General features: G+C 47.5%; 1 protein-coding gene across 1 annotated transcript; it reads right to left on the reverse strand.

Annotated features, from left to right (window-relative positions):
• Positions 1–27649, reverse strand: LOC146198463 (cholinesterase-like). The gene is made up of 10 exons (XM_084591904.1): positions 27623–27649; positions 25829–26011; positions 18151–18338; positions 14511–14824; positions 13227–13351; positions 10341–10672; positions 9130–9361; positions 1768–1947; positions 1048–1189; positions 1–41 (listed from the first exon to the last, which is right to left on the reverse strand). The coding sequence occupies exons 1-10, from the start codon at positions 27647–27649 to the stop codon at positions 1–3; spliced, it is 1764 nt and encodes a 587-aa protein (XP_084448030.1).
• Between the last annotated feature and the right edge of the window lie 301 nt (positions 27650–27950).

Consider the following 27950-nt stretch of genomic DNA (forward strand, 5'->3'; position numbering starts at 1 on the left):
TTACTTCTGCGGTGCCAGTATCGTTCGCAGGGTGAAGTTCTCTGCGAGTGAAGAAAAAACGGGAAGGTTCACGCATGTACTCGTTGTATTACTGCCATTTCTGTGAGGTCACGTACGAAAGGAATTCTCAGCCTTACAGACGCTTTGATGTGTCCATAACTAGAGTCGTAGTATACAACTGTGACGAGAAAGAAAAAAAATGATTTGAATGTCATCGTTTTTGGGCCCTTTTGCATACTACGTGATCTCTTGTCAAACTTTTTGAATTTAATACATAGTTCCTTTCCTGCTTAGGCTTGTGCGTGTGAACCTATTCCTGCACAGTTTTACAACGTTGCTATTGCTTAGAAAATCTTTTATGTTTTAAGAACTTTGGCGTGACGTGCCATGAAATGATTCCAACTCTGTGAAAAGAAACCCGGCTTGCCGATATCTTCGTAGTGGTTGAAGACCTGTTAAGCTTTTTCTTCCCGCTTGTTTTCATACCTACTAGCATTAGTGAATAAACCTTTGCTCGCTCTTAAATGGGTGCAATGTTCACCGGTGCACCCACTCTACAATTTGAATCTTTTATCGCTGTTTTAATTTTACAGGTCGCCGTAATTTTGTGCAGTAGGACAAGCTCCGACTGATTTTGAATGGGCGGGTAACTTCACGCTTCCCGCTTTCCTGAGCGAACGCTTTCATCTACTTATAAAGCAGATAAAGTCTTACCACAATGTTCACAAAAAAGGAAAAGATACGCCTCCAGAGCGACTATTCTTCCTGCGTGAAAGCGATGGCTGTGCACATATTTGTATTCTTATTATTTTAGACTTATTTGCAGCATTGTCCTCAGGAAGTCGGGCGCGCCGTTTAAGTTTTAGGTATATATTCTCGAAACCACACAGCCGTGAAGCGAATTCGCGAACACTGACCCGGTTTTGAAGAAGTGCGACATGACCGCAATCATGCGGTGGCTGAGCCTCTGCTCTTCGGGCGCGGCCGAAACGGCAGCGGCGACGCCGAACAACAGCCGAATTGCGTAACCTCGGGACGCACCGCTACCTTTCTTCGAATTGGTGCGATGCAGAACGTAGCCGTGAACCCTGTTGCCCAGCGCATGCAGCCGCTCTGCGAAGAATCGCACCGGGCATATGACCAACAGGTCAGAGGCGAGGTCTGTGGCCCAGCGATCTTCAGAGGCTTCCTGGACAGACAGCAATGCTCATTTGGTTTGTGGAGGATATCAACACGTTCGCTTTTGAGAGGGATGGAGGGAGGGATCAGGCATTGTTCGAATATCTTTGGGGCTGCATAGCGGTTTTCTCACGCGGAACAGACATCGCGAGTTTGCATGACTAAGAGAGCTCTTTAACTGGTGTAAATTGTTCTTTGCCGCCCCGCGCACGATCTTTCATAATGTCGTTAAGAAATTGACACAGAAGCAGGAACTACGTTTCCACAGCTCACAGCTCAACAGAAGAAAGGAGACAGTCACATCGACAACTTTTATTAATACATGCAGGTTTTAGTCAGATACAATGTGTGCATCTGTTCATTATTTTTTTCATAGATAGGTAGTTTCATGACTCAGAAAATAATTGAAGAGCTGTGCATTAAATTGATTGGGATGGGCTTCGCACATGTCGTTGATGACAGGTTGTACATTTCTCAAGGGTTCTCTGTCAGCATCTGGTCATGTGTGCAGTATGTCAGCGTCTGGTCAGTCAAGCTTACTGTTATGAGGCCTGAAATGTCGCAACTATAATTGCACCCGCTGCTCACCTCGGTGTAGTTTGTAAGAATTTCTTCTGCGTCCTCCTGCACAAATCCCAGCAGCGCGAGAAAGGAACTTATTGCTTTTCTTAAATCGTGCTGCTGGAGCCTGAAGTAGTTGCCGAAGGACTTGAGTAGCGCCGCCCCTTCGTCATCCGAGAAACCCATGAGCACTGAGAGGCCGGATACCTGAGTGGCGGCAGAGAGGATAAAACAGCGAAGGGATTGAGTGAAAACTACTTCATTCGCGTGACAGTGTATCAATAGTTATCTGTTTATTTGCTTGTCCACCAATTTTAGTTAAAGTTAGTACGAAGTTCTTGAGCGTTTTATCATTTTAGGAACGCAAAGTGCAAAACATTAAAAATGGGTGCAGATATCAGAAAGCACGGATAATGGACAAGTTGAATAATAGACGTGGGAATGATGACAGGACTGCAAGTACGAGAGCGCTTTGGCAGGCGAGAATCACAAATTAGAAATTTCCCGCTCACTGAGAACACCAGCGCAATGTTCGAGGTATGTATGATCTGTTTGAAGCGTTTGAAGACGTGGATTGAACGAAGCTAAGGTCGCAATGAAAATGTCGTTTTTAAAAATCGGCTTAAATGATAAAAAATTTAATGGTCAGCATTACAGAGAAATAAGGCACTGTATCCAACACAACACAGCGAAGATCTGTGTTAAGGGGCCGGGATTCGATGGGCTGGAAGGCAATGGAACGAAACACTTCTGTGTCGCACTCCATGTCTTTCTCCTCGTCAGATGCGCTTATTTATTTCGAACGCCAATTCCCTTCGAAGCCGCATAACTCTGTTCATTTAAAATCCTTGAAAGCTCTTGCTTTTGGGGAAATGAGTATTGGAGCTCTAAGCTGCATCAGATTAGGAATGCTGGCAATGTAAAACAAGGCACATAATATAGGACGTTATTTAAGAAAGTCGAAAATTATTGTAAAAGGTAACTTCCTTCAGATTTATTTTAGCCCTGGGGCTGTATTGGAGGCTAAGGTGGTCACCAGGTGAGATGCAAAATTCTAGAATTTGTTCTGTAATTAACTAAATATGTTATTTATATTGTGAGCACTGTGTGGCGCTTCTTCTTCCACACGGCTGAACGTGCTGCAGCCACCGTAGTGCTGCTTCATCTTCATCCTGCTCCCTCTTGTAGATACCCATCGTCATCGCGGAGTGTGTTTGGCTGCAGTGTGCGACCAAGGCTTCAGGTCTGCAATAAAGCCTGATTCCCCAAGTCCGACCTTCGCGTTACCTTACACGTGGTGGAGGTGCGCCTTGATTTCCCCGCTGCTTCGTCACCTGCATCCACCTGGAGCTTCGTTCTGGCCGCCGTTTGACCCCGACCACCATCGTCATGACTCAAGAGGGCCACTCCGCTACTTCGGCTTCTACCAACTCGACTCCAGCTCCCCTTGCCACTTGGACTGTCAGCAGCCGTCAGCGCGACCCGCAGATGTTCGCCGGTCTCCGAGGCGACGACGCTGATGACTGGCTCGACAGCTACGACCGGGTCAGTGCTTTCAACCGGTGGGACGATTCGCTTAAACTAATTAATGTGTCCTTTTATTTGACGGATGTGGCCAAAACGTGGTTCCTAAATCATGAATCGACGATTCCTGACTGGGCTACCTTTAAACAAAAGTTACGCCAGATTTTCTGCGCTCCTACTGTTCGCACGGAGTCCGCCAAGAAGAAGCTAGAAGCCCGACTTCAGCGGTCCAATGAGACCTATACCTCTTATATCGAAGATGTTCTAGCACTTTGTCGGCGCATAAATGACACCATGTCAGAGGCCGAGCGCGTTCGGCACGTCCTTAAAGGTATTGGGCCACTCGCCTATAACGCCCTGGCCGTGCAGAACCCTACCACAATTGACGCCATCATATCGACCTGTCAACGCCTTGACGAACTACAGTCAATACGCCTGCAGCCTGATCCCACTTCATTTGGTTTCACTGCCGAAGCTGACCTCCGTGCTCTTATTCGCGGATTAATTCGTGAAGAGCTCTCGGCTCAAGGTAATTTGTGCCGCCCTGCATCTGAGCCACATCCTTCAAGTGCCGGCCTGCGTAGCATTGTCAAAGAAGAGCTGGCCTCAATGACCTATTGCCCGCCAACATCGGTCGCTCCTACCATCTGTCAGGCGCCAACGTACGCCCAGGTCACATCCTTGCCGCCTGCAGTTGGAGCGCCTACGCCACCGGCGCCTACCACTGCTCATGTCGCTGCATTGGCACCACCTGCCGCGGCGCCGACATACTACCCTAACTGGCGCCCAGCCCGCCCTGTTTGTTATTACTGCGGGTACCGAGGCCATATTTCCCGCTTCTGTCGTCGCAGGCTCCAGAATGAACGCCGCGGCTACGAATCATTTGAAGCAGACTACCCTCCTCGCTTTTCCGGCTCTAACCACCGTTCATTCCCTGATTATCCCCGACGTTCATCACCCCCGCCAGAAAGCCCCGCTCCGCCTGCTGGTTACAGGCCTTCAAGACGCCGTTCTACTTCGCCTTTTCGCCGCTCAACCTCGCCTCTCCGTCAAGCTTCTCTGACGACCCCCCGCTTGTCGGAAAACTGACCACTGCAGTTTTAGGAGGGAAAACTGCACTCTTCGACCATCCCAAAAATCCTCCGGAACGTCCCTGGAATATTATTTTAGTGCGGGTTGAAGGTTTGTCTGTTGAGGCTTTGGTTGACACGGGCGCCGCTGTTTCTGTGATACACACTGACTTGTGCTCCCGCTTGCGAAAAGTGAAAACGCCTTATGATGGACCTGAACTCCGTGGAGCTAATGGTGCAATAATTCGGCCTTCTGCTAAGTGTACTGTGCGAGTTTTTGTTGATGGTGTCCGCCACCATGTACAATTTGCCGTGATGTCACCCTGCGCTCACCCAATTATTTTAGGCTGGGATTTTCTGTCTGCCGCATCAGCCAGCATTTCGTGTCGCGACAGGGTCATTTACATGACCGAGAGCGATCCGTCTTCTGAACCTCCCGAGCCCCGTTATCGCCTACTTGCCGCTACTGACTCAGTGTTGCCCCCTGGATGCGAACAACTTGTTGCGCTTACTGCTACTGACATTGATAACGGAGATGTGCTAATCGTGCCTTCTGATCGCCATCTGACCCGTGGAATCGCGCTACCACCAAGTCTTGTTCGGTTTGAGCATGGCACAGCGCTTGTCGCTGCTTCGAACACTTCGCCAGAGCCCATTGTGCTGACTAAAGGGACATGTTTTCCTTGTGCCCTGGACATTCACCCGGTGTCCCTCACCACCCTTACAGCCCCCTCTTCCTCACCAGCAGCTTCTTCTGATGCTTCTCTCTGTGTTCTCTTTGGCACCATCAATCCCGACCTTCCTGCGACTCACCGCCAAGCTTTGCAGGAATTACTTCGAAAACACCAAGCCTCCTTTGATGTCACTTCTCCGACCTTGGGCCGAACGTCTTCTGCACAGCACCGCATTACAGAAGGTACTTCTATTGTTAGCCGCCGCCCTTATCGTGTTTCCTTATCAGAACGTAAAATCATAGAAGATAATGTGAATGATATGCTCCGACGAGACATTATTCGGCCATCAGCTAGCCCCTGGTCATCTCCGGTCGTCTTGGTCAAAAAAAAGGATGGCTCCGTGCGTTTTTGCGTTGATTACCGCGCACTTAACAAAGTCACTCGCAAAGACGTTTACCCTATGCCACGAATTGACGACTCCCTCGACTGTCTTCAGGGCGCCGAATATTTCTCCACTTTGGATTTGCGTTCCGGTTACTGGCAGATACCGATGCACGAAGCCGACAAAGAAAAAACCGCATTCGCTACTCCCGATGGGCTTTACGAATTCAATGTCATGCCTTTTGGACTTTGTAATGCCCCCGCTACGTTTGAGCGCATGATTGACACTGTTCTTAGAGGACTTAAGTGGAAAACATGCTTGTGCTACCTGGACGACATAGTTATCTTCTCTGCGACTTTTTCTGATCATTTATGCCGCCTTGATCAAGTATTAACGTGCCTAGCATCCGCCGGTCTCCAGCTGAACACAAAAAAGTGTAATTTCGCCAAGAAAGAAATCAAGATCCTGGGCCACCTCGTCAGCCGCGATGGCATTCGACCCGACCCTGACAAGCTTGCTGCAGTTTTGAACTTTGCACGCCCTCAACGGACTAAGGAACTACGCAGTTTCCTTGGCCTGTCTTCGTACTTTCGCCGTTTCATTCGCAATTTCGCTACCATTGCTGCACCGCTCCACCGCCTCCTTACCGACAGTACTACTTTCAATTGGTCCGAAGAATGCGAAAAAGCTTTCCAAACCCTAAAGAATGCCCTCACTTCGGACCCTGTTCTCGCTCACTTCGACGACACTGCTGCTACCATTCTCCACACCGATGCCAGCGGCCTCGGTATCGGCGCCGTACTTCTGCAACGTGACACCGCTTCTCGGGAAAAAGTAATTGCGTTTGCCAGTCGAACTCTAACACCAGCGGAACGCAACTACACTATCACAGAGCAAGAGTGCCTCGCCGTCGTTTGGGCAGTTCAGAAATTCCGCCCCTACCTCTACGGCCGCCATTTCACGATCGTTACCGATCACCACGCTCTGTGCTGGTTATCAACCCTCAAAAATTTGACTGGACGCCTTGGCCGTTGGATTCTGCGTTTGCAGGAATACCACTTCGATGTCATATTCAAATCAGGTCGCAAACATCGAGATGCCGATGCTCTTTCCCGCTGCCCGCTCCCAGAATCACCACCTAGTGCTTCTTCGCGCCTTCCTGCGTGCACCCTCGGCGTCGCAATGTCGTCCAGAGCTCCAAACATCCCCTGTGCTACTCCTGCCGCTGCTCCAGATCGGTACGCCATTATTTCACACCAGCAAGCCGATCCCTACTGTCTTTCCCTAATCAACCTTCTCACCGGTGCTTCTCACCCTCCTACCGCTAGGATGCGCAGACAACTCCAAAATTTCAAACTTGACAACGGCGTGCTGTCCCGTTATATTTATTGCTCTGAAGGCACCCGTTGGGTCCCCGTTATTCCGAAAGCGCTTCGCACCCGTATCCTGGCGGCTTTCCACGATGATGCTACAGCCGGTCACTTAGGCTTTCATAAAACTTACCACCGCGTGAAAACCCGTTTCTTCTGGCCAGGCCTCGCCTCAAGTGTGGCAAAATACGTCGCCTCTTGTCTGCCATGTCAGAGCCGCAAACGGCCAACTTCTCCTCCTGCTGGCCTACTACAGCCGCTACCTTGCCCAGCTACTCCTTTTGCCGTTGTTGGCATAGACTTATACGGGCCACTTCCATTGTCCGCACGAGGTAATCGCTGGATCGTCACCGCCGTCGACCACCTAACACGCTACGCTGAGACCGCTGCCCTGCCTAATGGCTCAGCACATGAGGTCGCGACCTTCTTTTTGGAATCGCTCGTACTGCGTCATGGGGCCCCTCAAGTGCTTCTCAGCGATCGTGGTCGGACATTTCTGTCGACGATTGTAGCCGAAGTTATTGAGGCCTCAACCACACATCACAAATTGACCTCCAGCTATCACCCGCAGACCAATGGGTTGACTGAGCGGTTCCACCGCACGCTTTCTGACATGTTGTCTATGTACGTCGACCAGGACCACCGAAACTGGGACGTAATACTTCCTTTTGTTACGTTCGCCTACAATACGGCTGTACAGCGGACCACAGGTTACACCCCGTTTTTCCTCGTTTACGGCCGTTCTCCTGCTACCTTTCTTGACGCCTCTTTCCTTTCTACACATGCCAGTTCCTCGCCCTCTCTTCCTGACCAGTTCCTTTCCCGAGTGGCCAAATCTCGCCGGCTTGCTCGCGTCAACACGGAAGCCAGCCAGGAAGACCGCAAATGCCGCTATGATGCAACCCATCGCCAAGTTTCGTTCCGTCCCGGCGACGAGGTGTTACTTTGGACCCCATTACGCACTCCTGGTCTTTCTGACAAGTTACAGCACCGTTACATTGGTCCTTACACAGTTCTTGCAAAAACCTCCCCGGTCAACTATCGCGTCTCTCCTCTTCACCCTCCTCCGGACAGTCGTTACCGTGGCACTGAAGTTGTCCACGTTTCACGTATGAAACCTTTTATTCGGCGCAATCCTGCGGACTAACTGCGGCCAGGCTGGCCGCTCCAACTGCGCGGGCGAAATAGTGTGAGCACTGTGTGGCGCTTCTTCTTCCACACGGCTGAACGTGCTGCAGCCACCGTAGTGCTGCTTCATCTTCATCCTGCTCCCTCTTGTAGATACCCATCGTCATCGCGGAGTGTGTTTGGCTGCAGTGTGCGACCAAGGCTTCAGGTCTGCAATAAAGCCTGATTCCCCAAGTCCGACCTTCGCGTTACCTTACAATATTTAAATTGCTTATTTTAGGGGGTATACTGTATTTGTAACTAACTAAATATGTTATTTATATTTAAATTGTTTATTTTAGGGGGTATACTGTATTTGCAGAATGGAAACTCGTCCTGCAAATAGTATGTCGAGGAAAAAGAGCACTGCAGAATCTGCAGTGTAGTAATGCGAAAGCCTGAGCTTTGCTGCTGCACACGGTACATCGCGCAACCCTTGTCGAAAACAACCAGCATTCCGTCCAACGCATGAAAGTTCACCAGCGTTCTATAATTGGTTTACAGGGAGAGAAAAGCACAGTATCTGTCACTCCCAGAATCTCGCTCATACATGCATCTCGCGGACAAATCTCGTTGACGCGAGATTTTTACCGCGATCCTGGCTTTCGCTTTAAAAAGAACCGTTAGTGATAAGCGGCTTCTAACCCTAATATAGCGTCAGTGAGCGTGTCCGGCGTAGATCGCTCCGCATCTGCGCTTTGAGGTGGGACTGCGAGGAATATGACTGCGCACAATGGGTACCGACGCCGGCGTTTTCAGCGAGGCCGGGCTCCAAGCGAAATTGATGACAAACCACCGCGCGTCCTTGGAGCTCTCAAGTGGTGCCAGGCAGTGAAAAAATCTGATTGGAGTGATCTACGTCGCACTGGCAGGCTCTGATGTGATGCAGTGTGAAGCCATCTATCAGGGAGACATCTGGGGGCCTTGTAATTCGTGCTACGCTTTCTTTAAAATTTTTTTCTCGGCTGTTCTACTTGCAGAACAAGCTGCAATTCTGCAAATAAAACATACCTTTAAAATAAGTATTGAAATTTAGTTAACGTATTTTGTTTAAAGAAACGCCCTGTGCAGTTCCGTAGCACAGCTGTCGATTTGTATATTTTGACAAAGGTGGAATATATCAGATCGCCCTCAAGTCGCCATTGACCCTCACTTTAAAAGACACCTCGTGATGTATACTCTGAACACAGACAAGGTGGCACCTTCGACAGTACTACCTTGAGCATGTCCCAGCTGCGACGCTTCCACATGACCGGCAGCACGGGGAAGAACGTGGGCAAGCTCCGCAAGGCTCCAGGCGGTTCCTTGAGCAGCGCTGTGACTGGAAGGTTGCGGAGGCAGGCTAGCCTGGAGCTCGTGCCCGCGGCTCGTTCGCACACCAGTCGAGCCAGGATCGCTCTCTTTTGGTCCAGGGCGCGGTCGTAGATCGGGTACCTGGTGTAACAGCACACGAGAGAATGTGGCAGGTGCAGATGGAAATTGGCTTAGCACTAGCCATTAATATTGGTCCGGCTACACAATTCGGCACGGAAACGGTTGTGGCTCTACCTGTTTTGGCAGGACACATTCATTATCCAGAAGTTATTGACAAGGGATAGAGAAAGAAAGAGAGAGAGAGAGAGAAAGCGGGAAAGAAAAGAGAATATTTTTAACGGGATGTTGTTTATGAACGAAACTTTTCGGGCATCGTAAGGAAGTGCCATAAAATTGAACACAACTGCAGATCTCCCCTCGAGACGCTTGTAGTTTTCTGCTTTTTGGTAGATTTTACTTTGTCCGAACGAAGGACAAATTTTGAAAGCAAAATTTTGCTACGCATTGGGAGATTGGACCATTTCTATCAATGTGGCCCTAGTATTATTTCAAAACTTTCAGCAGTCGCTCGACGATAAAAAACATTGTCAAGGAAGCCGCATGTATGAGGCGATCATTATAAACTTCCTTTAGGTTTCCATTTGTTTGCTATTTGAGAGTGGTAGGAGATTGTTGCGACCCCCATGTAAACCACTGCACGAATGCCTGAATCATACACGAGCATTTCCTATAATCGCTCGTGTTAAATATAGCCACTCTCTTGAACAAGTGGACACCAAAAGGGATGATGAAAATGGCAATGCCTAAATTTCGCCACTACATCCCATGACGATTAATTGGTGGCCCTATTAATTCGCAGTGACACAGATGGCAATGAGACTGGACTAATACTCTCTGAGTAAAAATTGTCTTTGCACACTTATCACAATTTTGGGTTTCTGTATATCGTGTCTAGCAGGACTTCGACGCCTTATTCTAGGTGATTTGTACAAACTGTCCAGTGTTCCGTCTACTGGCTGGAACTGATTCGCTCGTGACAACTGCGACACTAAGCAGCTGCGATCACAATACAATCACATGAAGTCTGCTCAGTGCCCACCTGGTAAAGGGGCTCTCGCTCATGAAGACTAGCTTGCGGACGCCTGCGCGTAGGAACTCTTCAGCGAACAAGTGGTAGCCTATCGACGACGCTCCTGAGCCGTGTCCCACTACCACCACGTCCGAGGTGTTGCCGCCGAAAGCCCCACTGTGGCGCATGGTCCACCTGAGTGCCTCGGCCTGGTCCAGGAAACCGGCGTTCACTGGCGCATTCGGCAGCGCCGCATTGAGGAAGCCCAGCACTCCAAGCCGCCAGTTTGGAACTACCACCAGCACGTCACCCTCGGCCGCGAGAACCTGGCCGTCGTGGCTGGGGTCGTTATTGCTGCCGCTCTGCGAGAGAACGCAGGAAGCGCAAATGCTATATTGGCTTTCACGAGACCCCATGACAGAAAGCTGTCATTTTTCAGTTGTACTGCCGGGCTGTAGCACGGCTGCGCGACAAACTGTACCTAGAGATGCACCACATGCGCGAGTTCACCAGTGCGTCGTGGCCCACCGGTGTGCAGCCTTACATTTCCTGAAGTGCGACGCGTGAGCGAAGCTGCTATATAGACAGAGAAAGCTACTCCAGCTGACAACTTTTGACAACTGTCGGGTTCAGCATGCTCATGGAAATATTTTGAGGCGAAAGCAAGAAGGCTCAAGCACGATGTGTTATTACATTTTCGAAAAATGAAAACGTGTTCATTGGGTGGTTTCTCGCGCTTCATTTTCAGGGGAACGGGGAAAAATACAAAACACGCGAGACAGCTACCTCATGCATGTAAAATGTGAGGCTAAGTATCGGTGAACCAGGTAGCTAAGATTTTGAGATCGTTGTGTTTGTAGGTTGAAACATTCCAGCACTACCACGCATATTCACCTAAAGTAGTTTGGGACCCGATGACAGAAAGAAGCTGTGCACTCTTAGCACAGCGTGGTTTCTAATCCTTTTTTTAATGCACTGACATCAGCAGGGTTAGGACAAAAGCCTGCAGTCGGTGGTGGCGGTTTGAGGCCTCCGTGTAAGAAAGAGAAAAAAAAAAAAAAAACCCGGAAAGACAAGGTGCAGCGACTCTCACATCTCGTTGAACACATCGACCGTGCAGTGAGAGATGTGGCGGAGCCGGGAAAGAAATGCATTAGAAAGAAAGACTCCGCAATGGAGCATAAAAGTGAAAGAGATGAGAATAGTGGAGAGAGTAGTGCAGTTTCAAAAATTAGGGCAGTTGGGGGGCATTTATCGCTTCGCGGCAGTAGTCGTCATCGCTTAGGCGGATTGCTTCACTGCTCAACTACTTTCAATTTGTTTTCTTTGGGATTTATTTTTACCAGCAAAAACATTTGTGCACGCTGCAGTGACAGGGCCATTTGGAATAAGCGGACATACCCGTGCTCTTTCCCCTACTTTCTTGCTTTAATTTAGGCAGCAGCAGCATTAGCAGCAGCATTGCGGGCACGAACCAGTGTTGTCAATGGCGGAAATAACAAACGTTGAGCATATACGTTGCTATTGCTGAGGTCAAGAACGGTGGTGATCGCCGTCTACTTAGAGCTACCGTGGAAGAGGAAAGTTGATGGCTACTGGACATCTGATTTGAACTAATGGAGAGCACGCAAATAAATGATTTGTCGGATCGAAGCTTTAATTCTGATTGGTGGGGAGGAATGCAGTTTATCAATACATATGGTCGCGCATTTTGTGTCGAGAAGTCTCCACATCGTTCAAGAGAACATCTGCAAGTTTTTTTTTCTTTATATGGTGTTCTACACAGCTGGGCTGCTTATTTGATTGCAAGGAGGACACATAGGATCATGAAGATAAGAGGATGAGATATAATTCCCATCAACTTTCTTAGGCCAAAACACAATACAGCTTTTTTGGACATAACTATTATTTGTAAGGCAATCCAGTAATATTTTAAATACTCGTAAGCATATTAATGGAAATGGCGTAATCTTTTGATATGTAACAAATTTCTTCTTTTAAATTCTGTCCTGGTCTTCTACCGAGTAGTTAAACCTGATATAGAAAAGCAACCTTTAACAGTGATTAGCACAATGCTAAAGCGTCCTGCCCGAGGCTGCCTCGGTGGGTATTAACGAACGACAAAATTAAATATCGATTATGAGCTTCTTAATAATTATTCGCAATAATTTTCTAATAATAATAATTTTCCCAGAAATAAGAGCCAGTCAGTGGGTGATACAGCTGTGCTGACATCATGTTAGCAGGTTCTTTCGGGCTTGCGGAAGATCCTGAAATGTGTCGTGTAAACCATACAAGTGCGGTATTTCGGTCAACAATGGGCTGCATTCGTATCGCGAGAATTTCCCGAAGAAATAAATGATTTGAGAAAGCTGAATTTACGCACAGATGAAAAGTTAAATGAAGAAACTGATGATGGTGATAAAATTAGCTGATCCAAGGTCGGTAGCAACAAAAAGGCACAAATAACAAGGTGGAAGCTTACAACATCTATCTAAAATCCTACACCGGAGATCCTTTCTATAAAAAATCCTATTATTACAGTATGAAACACATAAGCCTTACGGGGGAGGTCCTCCGGGCAGTTTTCACTTCGGGACCTTCTTCTGTAATACTGATAACCATGTACATGTATCTAACAATAAATGTGTGATGATGATGATGATGAAAGCTAAGTGTGATTTACGCAATAATTAGGGAACTCAGAACATGCCATCCCTAAAAATTGGAGTCGAGTAGGAGGCCATAATGTGCTATAGTATTTACTGCCAAGAAACACTAGAGGCTGCGGAGGTTGTTTGAGCTGCAGTCTCGTTACACACCCCAACAAAAAAGCAAGGAGATTTAAGCTCTATGCACGCGTCAGGGCTTCTTCATCTATCGATAATCCGGATTATATATGTAATGTAGAATCACTTGGAAAAAACCGCCATGTATGAAGAAGACGACTGTCTTGTTTCCAGGGCAGAGGCGGGGACCGCACGACGGTGCCCAAATGTTCAGGCGCAGACAGTCTTCGGACGTGCTGGCGTCGATTCCACCTGAAAGAAGCCATAAGCAAATGGCGCAGTTTCACATAAAGTATAGGGTAGAACTTTTTTCGAGGCGAACGCCTCTCTTGGTTCATGCGCGCCGTGTACAGGAAGTGTGATCCGAAAACGTCTTTGAAACTGACACTTGAAAAAAAAAAAGTCGGTCATCTTTACCGAGAATCGAGCCTTGCAGTATTTTTCTGCTTTTCAACCATCACTGTTCCAATTGATTTTTCTAACTAATACCATAAATTCATTCACTCGACCGCAGGTGTGTCTAAACCTGTAAGGCCTGTAAGGCTATGCGCCTTCATTGAGATGCGCATTAGTTGTTTCTACGGATTTGCCGCACACCGCACATGTGTCATCTTCTTGGTTAAATTCCATTTTGTCGCAACGTGTTATAAGGCACCCAGATCTAAGTTCAAAAATAGGACACCGCCTATTGATTTGTCTAAGAAAATTCCTTCCTGACCGCCCCTTTTCGGATTCAATACATTTCTACACTCTGATTCTTTTTCATAAAATCTATCCAGTTGTTACCTTCTGTGTCTTTTATCTGTTGTTTAACCGTCGACAGGCACCGCTCGCCCAAGACTCAGTGCCGGAACAGACGTGCGCCCTTCCCAAGTTTTTTTTTTTTTTTTTTTATCCTTGATGCGACCATATCCCTTTCTGGTCTCCTCGTTTCCCTTAAGCCGCGTTTTCCCTTCTCACTTTCCTTTCAGTCCTCCCTTCCCGGTCTTCATACGGACGGTCCCTCCCGTTCTGCGGGCGCTGCCTACGTCGCATTATCGTCGCGTGGCGCGCTGAGGAATATAGGCCGGTTCATATTGAGACAGCCTCCAACGCCTCCTGAGAAGATGCTGTTGCGTTTCATGAGGCTTGTTATGCTCAGCGTGCTCTCGCTCCTTTACCGTTGCACGTGCATTCGAATTACCTTTCTCTCCTTCAAGCTAGCTGTCTATTCTCTTTCTACAAAAGACATCCGCATCCGAGAGATCAAGCGCATCCTTGCTACCATCTCACTCCATCGTCCTGACTTCTTATATCAGGTCCCTGTCCATTGTGGTGTCTGGGGCAACGAGCTTGCAGACAGGGTCACCTGTCTATCCTCAGCGAGTGGCCTGGCAGCTTGAAATCGGTGAGAAGCTGAAGTTACACTCACTGGACGTGAAGGCGGGCTGTGCGCAACCAGGCGCACGTGTCGTAGCGTCGTATTCCTGCACGTCGCCGTGCCAGGGAACCGGCGGTGCGAACCGCGCCGTGCTCGGCTCAGCGTAAGGAATGCCTAGAAAGACGCCGATAGTCACGCCGGCCACGACGGAGACGGTGCCGCGGTAGCTCCCGAAGGCGCCGGTAACAAGCACGTGGTTCTTGTCCTTTTCCCACCGCATGGCAGCAGAAAGCGCCATTAGACACAGTGCTAGCACCAGGATGCTAGCCACCACGCACGCCAGGTCCTTGGTTTGAAAGTCTCGCCTGGATCGAGAAGGTGGGAATTAGAAAGCGGGTGTTAGGCAGTAGTGGGGCCCCGAAATATTTGCACACCGGATAATTTATCTCAGCCCATATCCTCGTCTTACAGTTCCGAAGAAACAGGCAGTGCACACCGGCATTATGTATCTTTAACGGTTGTCGAAATTTACGATATATAATGCGACGACCAAAATGCTGTGGAGCACATTGTATCAATTCTTTAACAACAATACCATTGAGAAGTGCTGCACTCCGACGGAGGTACCGGAGAGGAGGAGCCGAGTAATTTGTCTTTTTTAGCTTTCTTTTTTTGCTAACAGCATTTTAATTGCAGAGCTCTGGAGTTATGTTTGGCCGTAGCGACACTGTACACAAGAAAAGGTGCTGACACAAGGTTGGCATAGTACCATGTGCGGATGAAAATCCGACAACGTGGAGTAGGTTTTAATGCGAGCGATTAATTATGCTAATCACTCTACAGCTAAGTGGAGCCGTCCGCTACAGATCAAAACTGCACAGCTGTCACAGCAGCTATTCGTAGTCGAGAAAACCTCATCCTGGTTCAAAGGTCGAACCAAGGATCACCTCAAGTTCTAGACAGCCATTTCTGGGGATAAGCTATCTAGCATGGCTAATAATGGTTGGCGGAGAGAAATAGGTTATCAGAAATGTGATTAGTCCTGAAAATATTTGAAATAAAGGAGTTATTATGTACTAGTATTTTAGAATGAATGGCGTCTTACAAACATACAAAAAGTAACTTTTATCCCGTGAGCTATCACCTTCGCTTTGCGTGCCTAATTAAAAAAAGGCAGCTGTACATGGGCTATGAGAGACGTAAAAGTGGAAGGCTCTGGAGTAATTTTGACCCCCTGAGAATATTTAATTCTCATCGACATCGCACAGTACACAGGTCGCCTTGAGAACTGAAAACATTAGTTGAGGTTTAACTCTGGTTAACCCTAGTTGAATTGCGATAGCAACGGCAGAAGCTTCTTTTGCCTGCTACATTATTCCCCTATCACGCCCTATCAGCGTAGGGTGGTATACATTACTGAGGACACTTACGCTTATGCTTTAAGAGTATGATGCTAGAGCGTAAGCTACCAGCCCACATATAAATGAGAAGGGTTCAATGCTGTTGAACCGAATGTGGAGCGAAAGCATTAGCTGCCGGTGACCGAACATTCTTCTTCTTCGTCTTCATCTTCTTCTTCATCCTCGTCATCATATTCATCTTCTCCTTCATCTTATTCTTCAGCTTCTTCATCATCATCATCACAACAACCATCATCATCATCATCATCATCATCATCATCACAATCTTCCTCATCTTCTGCTTCTTCGACTTCTGCTTCTCTCCAGTGAACTAGAATAGCTTCTCCTTCTGCTTCTTCTTCTTCCTCTTCTTCGCGGCTGTTCAAGGTCAACCGTGGCGACCGGTCGCGAGCTACACGACGGCTCCAAAACCTGGCGCAGTATTGCAATCGCAATAAAAGACAATCAAAATTGATGGTGTTGGTGACATCGATTCCACGGCGGGACAGTCTTCGCCGCAAACAGGACTTGGCTATAGCTTTTTATCACAGCAGATTGTGGCAAGCTCTCCAAGAGATGGGAGTTCCAATTCACCTCATCTGTCTCCTCAGGAACCTGTATGAAGGGCAAGAGGCCACAGTCAGAACTGGGCATGGTCTTACTGATTGGTTTCCGATTGAGAAAGGAGTGAGGCAAGGCTGCATACTGTCGCCCTGCCTATTTAACCTATATGCAGAGTGCATCATGAGGAAGGCTGGTCTGGACGAGTCTTCAGCTGGAGTGAAGATTGCTGGAAAACGTATCAACAACCTTAGATATGCGGATGATACCACTTTAATGGCAGAAAGTGAAGCGGAACTCAAGAGACTTCTGATGCGCGTACAAGAAGAGAGTGAGAAGTTTGGGCTTAAACTGAACATTAAAAAGACAAAGATCATGGCGTCTTGCCCTATCAAGTCCTGGAGCATCAAGGGACAAGAAGTGGAAGCTGTGACAGATTTTCTCTTCTTGGGCTCCAAGATTACCTCGGAAGGAGACTGCAGCCATGAAATTAGGAGACGCCTGCTTCTGGGAAAGAGAGCAATGGTTAGCCTTGACCGCCTAGTAAAGAGCAGAGACATTAGTCTGCCAACCAAGATCCGTATAACTCGTGCTATGGTCTTTCCAGTTGTGATGTATGGATGCGAGAGTTGGACTGTGAAAAAGGCTGACCGCCGAAGAATTGACGCGTTTGAATTGTGGTGCTGGCGAAGACTCTTGAGAGTTCCTTGGACTGCCAGAAGATCAAATCAGTCAATATTGTCGACCATAAACCCTGACTGCTCATTGGAGGGTCAAATTCTAAAGTTAAAGCTCAGCTACTTTGGTCATCTGATGAGAAGAGAGGAGTCGCTGGAGAAAGATTTGATGTTGGGCAAGGTTGAGGGTCGCCGGAGAAGGGGTAGGCAGCGAACGCGATGGTTAGATGGCATCCTCGAGGCACTGCAGATGAAGTTATGTGATGTTAGGAAGATAGTGAGAGACCGGAAAGCGTGGCGTGACATGGTCCATAGGGTCACGAAGAGTCGGACACGACTGAACGACTGAACTGTGAACTGTATAAAAGGGAAAGCATCAGAACCAATCCAATTTAATCCAATCCAAATGTATTTTTGTCTCGCCTGCACCCATCGGTGTTTCCAGCGGTTGTCATCTGATGATACTGTTATCTTGGGCTGGGTAACCGAAAACCGAAACCACTAAGCCATCGCGGCTCTCTATTGTAACCTTACGCATACTAGCCAAGCCTAATCCAGCCCCACCGTGGTGGTGCAGTGGTTAAGGCACTCGGCTACTGTGTCCAAGGATGCGGGATCGAATCTCTTCCACGGCGGCCACTGTTCGATGGAGGCGAAAAGCTATAGGCGGCAGTGTGCTGTGTGATGTCAGTGCACGTTAAAGAACCCCAGGTGGTCGAAATTTCCGGCGCCCTCCACTACGGCGTCTCTCATAGCCTGAGTTGCTTTGGGATGTAAAATCCCACAAAAACCAAACCAAGTCTATTTCAACTTCTATTACGTGCATTGTAGGTTATAAGGTGGGCTGTGGATATTATACTGCCCGGGAAACTCGGAAAGCGTGTTACCTAAGAAGCCTATATATACAAATGGGAAGACCTTGCGCCCAACACGCTAGAAGACAGGGTTGAAGTTCATCCCACGATGCCCCGGGGATCTTGTATTGATTTGGAATACAGCCGTCAGAGTCTTTATAAGAATGAAAATAAAAGGAGTTGTGGACCGGCCACTCACAGCAAGGTACGCGAGGGATGCATTCCCGAGCGCATGCTCCAGAATGAGTGGACACCTTCGGAGAATAGACCTAGCCTGGGGGACTGGTTGCTCTGGCGACGCGAGGAGGAACTCCTGCGGCGAGGGTGGCCTACAGAGGCGGCGCCCGGCGAGTTGCCCGGAGAAGGCTCGCAGGGCGAGGGCACACCCTGCGTTGTGTCAGAGGCGCTAAGTAAAGCCGTATGACGGTTGCTAACGGCACGCTCCTGTTAAAGCACATTGTATACAAAATCGTATACCTTTTCTGTGCCTAACACACCCTCCAGAAAGGGTGCATCAGTGATTTGTGCAGCTTTTCTGTAGCTTTCTGGAGGGTGTGTTATAGACACGAAAATGCACCTTTAAGTGTGCGATTTTGTTTAAAATGTATGCCCGATATAACTATCCATGAGCACTGTCGTTTATGTAGAAAAAAAAACAAACACACACGTAAGGACGGCACTAGAGAAGGTAAATACACGCAAGCATTCTTAGCGTAATATAGGCTGCTGCCTGTAAAAAAAGAGAAGGAAACAATAATTAGTGGTTGATAGGAGATGCTGCTGTACCCAGGTAGTACATAGCAGCGATCATGACTAATTGTTACAGTGTGCAAGTTCCCGTACATAGAGATCAGTGAAGTTCCAGGGAAGTATTGGGAAAATTACATTTCAGAAGCCGGGTTTAGGAATGCTAGTTTCCTCTTTGCCTTACCGACTTTGGGCAGCTCGACGACAAGGACGCTATGCTTTCTCTTTTCTCTCCGAGGAGTCTTCTCCACATGGCGTCGAAGGGGGCACCTGGTCGGGTTGACGACTGCCTTTGTTTCCCAAGCAAACAGGACCTAAAGTGGAGCTGGAACGACGCACGTACTGCTTCGGGCACTAAGGTTCTTCTTCTATGTCTTCCTCAGAAGTCTCGAGGGGTAATGCAGCTTCAGGGGTGCGAGCTCAATACTATTGTGAAGAAAAAAGAAGATCCTTAGGGGATTCATTCCTTAGTTCACAATGACTGAACCACACATTTAATAAATGAAAACCCTGCAGTTGCCAACCATTCTTAACAGAAAAAAAAAAATGTACATGAGCCGCTCGCTGTCGTTAAGCAGAGTTTGTGTTGGTGGCCGTTTTGCGCAAAACTGGCTACTTTATGACCCTGTTTGGCAATGAAGGTCGCTGAGAGTGACGCTCTTGAAGGCATCTATAGTCAGATACAGGTCAAGAAAAAAGCGGCATTCAGCTATCAAAGGACCCCCTTCCAACCAATAGCTGCCGGGCTATATCATGACATCACGGCCGACCGCCTTGCACCTACGAGTAGCGCTTGAAACGTGGTTTCTTGGAGTGAGTCCGTGCTGGCAAATAGTTCCTAAATGCTTCTTGAGTTCCAGCAAAAATACATACCTTTACTCAATTCGATCGATAGTTGTTTGCTCATCAGAGTACAACAGGTAAAACAAAGAATTCTGATATGTCAGCACCGTCGAGTTTTCACGAAACCGCTTCGTTGTTCTGCGCTTCACTGCTTCTCTTTTCCGCCATGGAGCTCTACGAGGCGACACCGCTGACGACACCGACCAGCGACTGCACCGACGGACGGACGCGACAACTAGAGGCGGCGATTTTGGCAAAAGTCCGCAAGCCCGTGAGCGCGGAAGAACACATTTTTCTTTTCCCGTTCGACATAGCCGCAGCGAAAAAAAAAAAAAAACACAATCACAGAAGGAAGACACGTACACAAGGACCAACGCTGCACTCACAACTGGTTTATTTCCGAGAAGAACGCGAAATATATTGCTTAGTACGCGCATGCGCGCAACAGGTATAACGAGAGAGACAGATAGAAAAAAAATATATATAAAAATAAAAAAACACATGTGCCAATGCCAAACGAAAACGAAGCTTGCACAGGAGAATACATTTCATCTGGCGCAGAAAAGCTCGTATTCAGACTTGTGCAAAACGATAGAAGCCACACTTATACAGTTGCCCCCCTTTTTTCTTATATAATACGACTCTAGCAGCTCACGTGCTGTTTGATTACTGCTTTTTCCTAGAATCTTTGCACTATCGAAAAGCGGCTTACAATGCATGCATGCCCTGCAGTGCTCAACCAGGTGCACATTCTCATTATTCTTTAAATTTAGGGCATGCTCCCTTAGCCGGTCGTTGACACAACGCCCAGTTTGGCCGACATAGGCTTTTCCACACGAGAGCGGGATCTCGTAAACCGCTCCAGAATTACAGTGCACGTATGGCCTGGCATGCTTTTTCTCGCAGCCATTTCTTCTGGTTTCAGTGCAGCGTTGGTCCTTGTGTACGTGTCTTCCTTCTGTGATTGTGTTTTTTTTCGCTGCGGCTATGTCGAATGTAAGCTACCAACTCGCCCAAAAGCTTGTTTTACTGAAGCATATTTCTTTTCCCGTGTGTGCCGCGACGTCACACATTTAGAACGATGCCACTGGCTGGAGGGGGGTCTTTTGAGGGCTGTTTGCCGCTTTTTTCTTGACCTGTATCCGACTAGCGTTCGCATAGGGCTTAGTGCTGACAATACACGATTTCCAATTCAAAAATTCAATTTAGCTCCCTGGCTACTTTCTGGCAACTGCGGACGTTTTTTTTTTTTGTCTATTCACTAGCCACTTTATAGCAGTAGGAGGTACTTTTGAAAGCAAAAAAAAAAAAAAAGAAAAAGAAAAAGTAGAGAGCTCTGCAGAACCTGTGCTGGGGAAATGCGAAAGCTTGAGCGTTGTTGCTGCTGTTGTCGCAGCACTAGACGCGTGTTTTTTAATTTTTTTCTGTTAAATTTAACATTAGGTTTTTTTATTTGTATTTTAAATACTATTTTATTGTTATTATTTTTCTTTTTATGTTTTTATTCCCTTATTTCCCTTAACAACGTTGAACGTCATTACGCTAAACAAGAATAATTATGAACACGTTCGCAGGCAGTCGGCGTAGAGCAGCGGTTACCGCCCTCGGTCGAGACTCGGAAGGATGGCGGTTCGATTCACGGCGTGTACAACATTTGTTTTCTTGAGTGTCAGTTGACGAGGACACGCTCGTGGTGACACGCTCTGATGACGCTAAAGGGGCTTTAGATGACGCGACTCATGAGGCAAGACATACTTTCGCATTAGTTAATGGCAACCCGTTATTAAGGCGAAAGCATTTATTGCCTCATCGTTGTCACCAGCAAGTGTCATACTTTTGCGGCGGCTCTGATTGGTCGAGACGGGATGACGTCATGGAGGTCTCGACCAATCACAGAGCACCACCACAGTATACGCGATTGCGTGCCCATATGCCAATAATTGATCAATTACTAATAATGATTAATTCATAAAGATTAAAAAGGGAAATTTGAGCAAATAAATAATTGGTACTAATTATTGTCACATTGTATGGCCATGTCAAAAATTATCAACTACTAATTAACAACTAATTAATTATAATGACTAATTAGTGCCGCGCACCCGGTAAAATCGCGTAGCAGAATGCAGTCCTCAGGCTTTCGCCTTTCATCACTTTAGTCGCCAAAGTGTCCGAATTTTTCCAAGCTTCGTTGTGGTAGACGACTCGCGTGCGTTGTTCCCTCCAGTGATGATGCGCATCGACGAAACCTTGCGCTCGCCTACAAAGCCTAGGGCTCCGCACTTTTGGCTGACGAGGTGAATAATGTGATGATAGAAGTAATTACTCCGTGAATATCATGCATGCTAATCGCAGTGACGGCACTAAGAGGCTACGAAGAATGTCAGCCATCCCAAAATTTTGTCGAGTCAAAGATAAATATGCACAGCGCTTTATACCGTACGCGTGATGACAAGACGGTTTCATATCGGGGAGCAGCCCTCATTTCCCCCATCTTGCATTGGTATACATGGCGCTCTCCTTACTGTCTTTTGTTCATTTATGCATATTGAGTGTGATGTGTACAGGAAGAAAGGCAACTTCACTGCCCGACACCGGGGCACTAGAGGAACCATGTTGGAGTTTGCATACACACAGCGGTATCGCACAATGACACTCGCGGTGAGTGCCATTTCCTCATCTGACGCAACGCGCACTGAAAATTTTGTTATTGCTATGTTCTTTCAGTTTGTTTCCTGAGCTCGTGTTCTCTTGTGTGAACTTTTGCCACCGATCCGGTGCTCTGATTGCCGCCGTACAGGGTGGTATTGGAGGAGGATAGAAGAGAGCCATTAGGTTATCGGGCCCATAGGAACGTTGCGCGGCGAAGAGATAGCAGCGACTGACTGATGCCGCTGACGCCGCTAGAGAGTCAAGTCAACGATGCTCTGCGTTTCGGCTTGGAATGCACGCACCGAGATCCGCTGATGCCGAGCCGGTGCTTCGGCAACCGGAGATTTATTTATAGGAAGGGAAAGGCGCGGTAACTGTCGCACTTTATCTGTGGTCACCTTAACCGCGCGGTAAGGGAAGGAAGGAAGGTGGGAGCGAAAGTTGAAAGAGAGAAAGAGGAGCCGTAGTGGAGGGCTACGGAGTAATTTCGACCACCTGGAGATCTTTAACGTGCGCTGACATCGCACAGCACACACACTCCTCTTCGTTTCGCTTCCATCGAAACGCAGCCGCCGAGGTCGGGTTCGAACCCGGGCACTCCGGCACAATAGTCGGGCGTCTTACCACTGCGCCACCGAGGCGGGGTGTGTGCCCCGCCTCGGTGTTACTCCCACGCTACTCCATGGAACGGCGGCACGTTCACACGGCTTGGTTAAGGCAGGGCTTTATACGTTGGGCGCGTTATACCCTTAGAGGCAGAGCTAGCCTATGTGTGCCCCGTAAGAGTTTAAAGCCCAGGTAATTTCTGTAGGAGTAATTAAAATGTTGGCTCCGACCTATATAATGATGTATCTTGTAAAATAGCTTCCCTCAAAATAAGCACACTGGGAAGCCTTCAAGATCGCCAGAATTGTTTCACTTTTCTCCGTAAATTTGAACGATCTTTGTACTACCGTGAGAATTTTCGACGGACAGATGCAGTCTTCATGACATTCTGGGGCAAAATGTTGAAAGCATACGTAGGACTTGTTTCTGGAGATCATTTGAAGCGGCAAACAGCCTTTCCCCGACAGCAGAGAATGTCCTAGTTCTTTGAAAAAAAAAAGAAAAAAAAAAAAAGAAAAAAAAAAGTGTACATCACGCCTGCCACTTAAACATTTGCATACACCGCAGCTCTGCACCAGTTCCTGTGGCCCACCACTTTGGCATATACATCACATCAACCAGAAAGCAGCAAGCCGAACTTGTGTGAGCGCGCCAAGATGCTGCGAAGTCGCTTGCCCAAGTGCGTCTGACCAACCGGTTGCGTCAGTTATTCAATTAAAAAAAATCTTTATTTTGTGGATGGCTCATTTGAGTGATCAATAGTGGCTTGCTATGTAGATGGACAATACCTCAGTAATCTGCGATTTGCTGATGACATTGCCTTGCTAAGCAACTCGGGGGATGAACTGCAAATAATGATTGATGACCTAGACAGGAAAAGTAGAAAGGTAGGCTTGAAAATCAATATGCAGAAGACTAAGGTAATGTTCAACAGCCTCGGGAAGGAACAGCAGTTTACATTAGGTAGCGAAATACTGGAAGTAGTAGGCGAATATGTCTACTTAGGACAGGTAGTAACCGCAGACCCGGACCACGAAAAGGAAATAACAAGAAGAATACGATTGGGATGGAGCGCATTTGGCAAGCATTCGCAGATTATGACTAGCAGCTTACCGGTATCGCTCAAGAGGAAAGTATACAACAGTTGCATCTTGCCTGTACTCACCTATGGGGCTGAAACGTGGAGGCTAACCAAGAGAGTTCTACTTAAGTTGAGGACAACCCAGAGGGCTATGGAACGAAAAATGGTAGGGGTAACATTAAGAGATAGAAAGCGTGCAGAGTGGGTCAGCGAAATAACTCAAGTTACCGACATTCTAGTAGAAATTAAGAAGAAGAAATGGACATGGGCAGGACATGTAGTGCGAAGAGAGGATAACCGATGGTCGCTTAGTGTAACAAACTGGATTCCAAGAGAAGGAAAGCGTAGCAGGGGGCGGCAGAAAGTTAGGTGGGCGGATGAGATTAAGAAGTTCGCAGGGGTCAAGTGGATGCAGCTAGCACAGAACCGGGTTAAGTGGAGAAATATGGGAGAGGCCTTCGCCCTGCAGTGGGTATAATCAGGCTGATGATGATGATGATGAGTGGCTTGCTATTACCGCCTCATGAAGCACCATGACAGGCCCAGTGTCTCTCCTTGTCGTCCGCGAAGCCGAATGGTTGGTTTAAATTATGAAGTTTAACCAGATCCGCCAATGTTGCCACTAGCTATACTTCTGAAGAGGATTCTTTGTATATTCTCTGAGTCTATGTATTGCAAGGGGTTGTGGGCCATTTCTAGTGCGATAGAGCTACCTTCTCATCAATCGATGATTTGTGATTCCTGACAGATATACCGTGTACCGTTTCAAGGTTTTCATGACTGCTATACTGGCGACCCCATTGATAGGTCTAGAAAAATAGACATACAAGGTCTCCTTTTGTCCTGGGAAATTGTTTGGATCGCTTTTTCTCTGGCCTTTCTTCTTAGATTCGCGCTAGTTTGGGAGCGTATTCCGAGGCAAGGGGAAAAGGAGGTACGCATTGCTCTCAATGCATTTTGAAAATCCTCTTTTCTGCCGACGCAATACTGGCCTTCTGTTGCGTAGCTTTTATAGAACCTATCGCCTGAAACGGTACATGCGAGGTTCTTCCTATAGAATGCTAGAAACGCTGGAAAGTGCTCCCTCATATGCGTCGTATAGCGCACCCATGTTTGGGCACTGAAATGGCAGTACCCGGCGAAGCCGATGCTTGTGCAACGAAGCAGACGGCGTGAAACCAAAGCATTTTAATCAGGCGAGGAGGGTTTGTTTTTATCTTGTTTCATTCCCATTATTAGAGCTTTCAAAAACAAAGATCTCTGTCGAAAACAAAACTTAGGCTGGCATGAAATGCACTCTTTTATTAGTCACGCACAACAAGAAAACTAAACATTGCGGCAGACTTCAAGATATGGTATGTACCAGTAGTAGCCGCATATGTAATTCATTGTTAAATAACCGTTGCTTTCACTCCGCGGTTACTCTGTGCTGATCCCTTTCTTAACTGGCAGCTAACGTGTTTTCTTTTTAAGACCATTTTAAACATGGTTTTCAGTTTTCCGAGAACAAGTCTGACCTTTCGTTTCGAAATTATGCTATATTTTTTATCCTTATCAATTTCAATCCCACGAGAGCGTCCATGAACGAGTTCCATAAATGCTTAATATCGGTTGGGTTAGAGATATTCACTTATTCTCGATGAATAGCCTGCGTTACTATATAAATGCTTATAAAAAGTAGCTCCCACAAGACCCATTATCAACAACGTGCCTTGCGCTACAATTTTATTACTGTGTATGCACTGTTTTATTCACTTTAAATTTTTTTTCCATGCGCGAAATAGGCCTAAATTATTATGCACAATTACAATGCCCAAAAAATGCGTTCAACAAAAGCTCTCAACTGTTCCAGGTATCTAAATTTGCGAGGGTGAGCACCCAGTTTGAATGTGGCCTAGTGGGTGTGATCCACGCAGGCGACCTTCCCATTTTCGTACATGACGGTCACCCGAAGCCCGGATAGTTCCCAGGAAAGTTTCTCGTCTCCTCTGGGCTCCAGGTTCCGCAGCTGCGTCAACACAGCGTCGAAGAGCGTCTCTCGGGTGCCGCATTCCGATGGGACGCGGAAAGCGTCCAGTCCCAGCTGCTTGAGTGCTACGCCCTGAAGACGGTGGGCCTTGACGAACTGCATCTGAAGGGTGGGAAGAGGGGAAAGGGGTCGCGGGTACGCGGAGTAATTGAAGGTAGTAAGACCGAGTCAGGAGTTTAACGTTAGATAGAATTCTGCTGAAACGCAAGACCGAGCCAGATGTTTTAGATAAAATTCTGCTTTCCTAGTTGTGAACGGAATATAAGATTCAGCAACACAACAGCCTCGGACATGCCGCGGCAAATGTAAAGTTGCAAGATCCCGACAAAGCAAGTAAGCATGAGCGGAGATTTTTGCGCCAGGCCAAAGAAATAAGGCTAAAGAAAACATGCTATTCAGGAAAGCAGTGCATAACAAGACGGCCACGGCGGCGCTTGTTCAGACACTGGAAAAGGCAGCTGCGTTCTGGCGCAAGGAGATTCGGTGAAACAGTCGCACTGTAGTTTGAAAATGCGATCTGAGTGTTTTGTATGATGCACATGTCAAATACTAAACGCGGTGCGATAAACAAGGGGTATAAACTTGGTTAAACTTAAGGTCGAGCCTCCTATATTCGGTAGTTCACTCCGGCGCAGCTGTTCAAGATTACCTGAAAAGCTCGCGTTGTTGGCGCCGTTTCCCGACGTCCGACAAAAATTAGTTGTTCGTCGCGATAAAGCGCATTTCGGCGATTAGTCGCGCGCATCTGTAAGAAACCCGCTTCATGCGCTGCTCTTTGTTCTTCGTGACAGTTTTAGCTTTCGATTCTTACGATGTGATTCGCGCGACTCATTGCATAGAAGCGCCTCACTCATTTAATCATCGCTGGTGGTTCGGTTAATGTTTGGTTTGTGGGGTTTAACGTCCCAAAAGCGACCCCGGCTTATGGAACGCTCCTGAAATCTCCGACCACCTGGGGTTCTTTAACGTGCACTGCCATTGCGCAGCACACGCGTGCCTTGCTTTTCGCCTCCTTCGAAAAGCGGCCGCCGCGGCTGGGATTCGATCCTGAATCCTTGGGCATAGTAGTCGAGCGCCCTAACCACTGCGACATCACCGCGGGGAATTCATCGCTGCGAAAACTTGTGTGGCTCTGTTAACAGACTCAAAGTGGTGCAACTCCCACTGGGGCTGCCTAACGCTCGGTAGAAGAGGTGATCCGAAATCGCCGCGAGGCGCATTCAGATTCTTATGCCCGGCACTGCTGCAATGAGCAGCACCATTACTGGAAGTAAATTTTTTTTTATACGGTAGCGTTTGGCACAATCCCTTACTTTGAAGCATATATCACGTTCGAGTGCTTTGAACGACTGTTCTTTCTTTTTTTTTTTTTATGCTGGAGGCACGTCATTTTATAGCCCCGAGCTACGAATACGTCTTCAGGAGGGCTGGAGAATGATGTCTTCCTTTGCAGAACACGCAGCCACGACTGCTGTAATATATAAAGTACTTCTTCTTCCTAGCGTGCACATAATTACGTTCTTCTTTCCGTAGACAAATACACAAAATATCCAAGACAGCGGGTCAAGGTACTAATCCGCAGTTGAAGCCGGAGAATGTGCGAATCGGTCCTGTACATCACTAGACATATGGTAGCTGAGTTACAGGTTGTACAACCAGGGATTGCTGTTAGTCACTAAACGGCTCTTTGTCAGACGAGACAATCTATATTACCGGTGTCTCCTGAGGTGCCATCTCCATCGCTTTTCAAGCAGATGACGCGTGCCTCTGCATTAGGAAAATAAGTAATTTTCACAATAGGAATTTGCACGAAAAATCCTACTTGCTTACAGTTAAATATTTAGGTAAGCAAAATAAGCGTATTTCAATGTTGCGGTGTTTTCTTGCTGACACATGTCACGCAATTTCAGCGCACTTGCAGTTTCCCCGTAGAAAGCTAGCAGAATCGGTGGAAATTTCAACTCCCTGAACAAAGTGCTGCCACTATTCTTCGGAGCACTATTCTTTCTACTACCGCGGCCCTGAACGAATGGTAGGCATA

The sequence above is a fragment of the Amblyomma maculatum genome, chromosome 2 (assembly GCF_055883805.1).
Source record: "Amblyomma maculatum isolate TAMU_Amacu chromosome 2, ASM5588380v1, whole genome shotgun sequence".
Lineage (NCBI taxonomy): Eukaryota > Metazoa > Arthropoda > Arachnida > Ixodida > Ixodidae > Amblyomma > Amblyomma maculatum.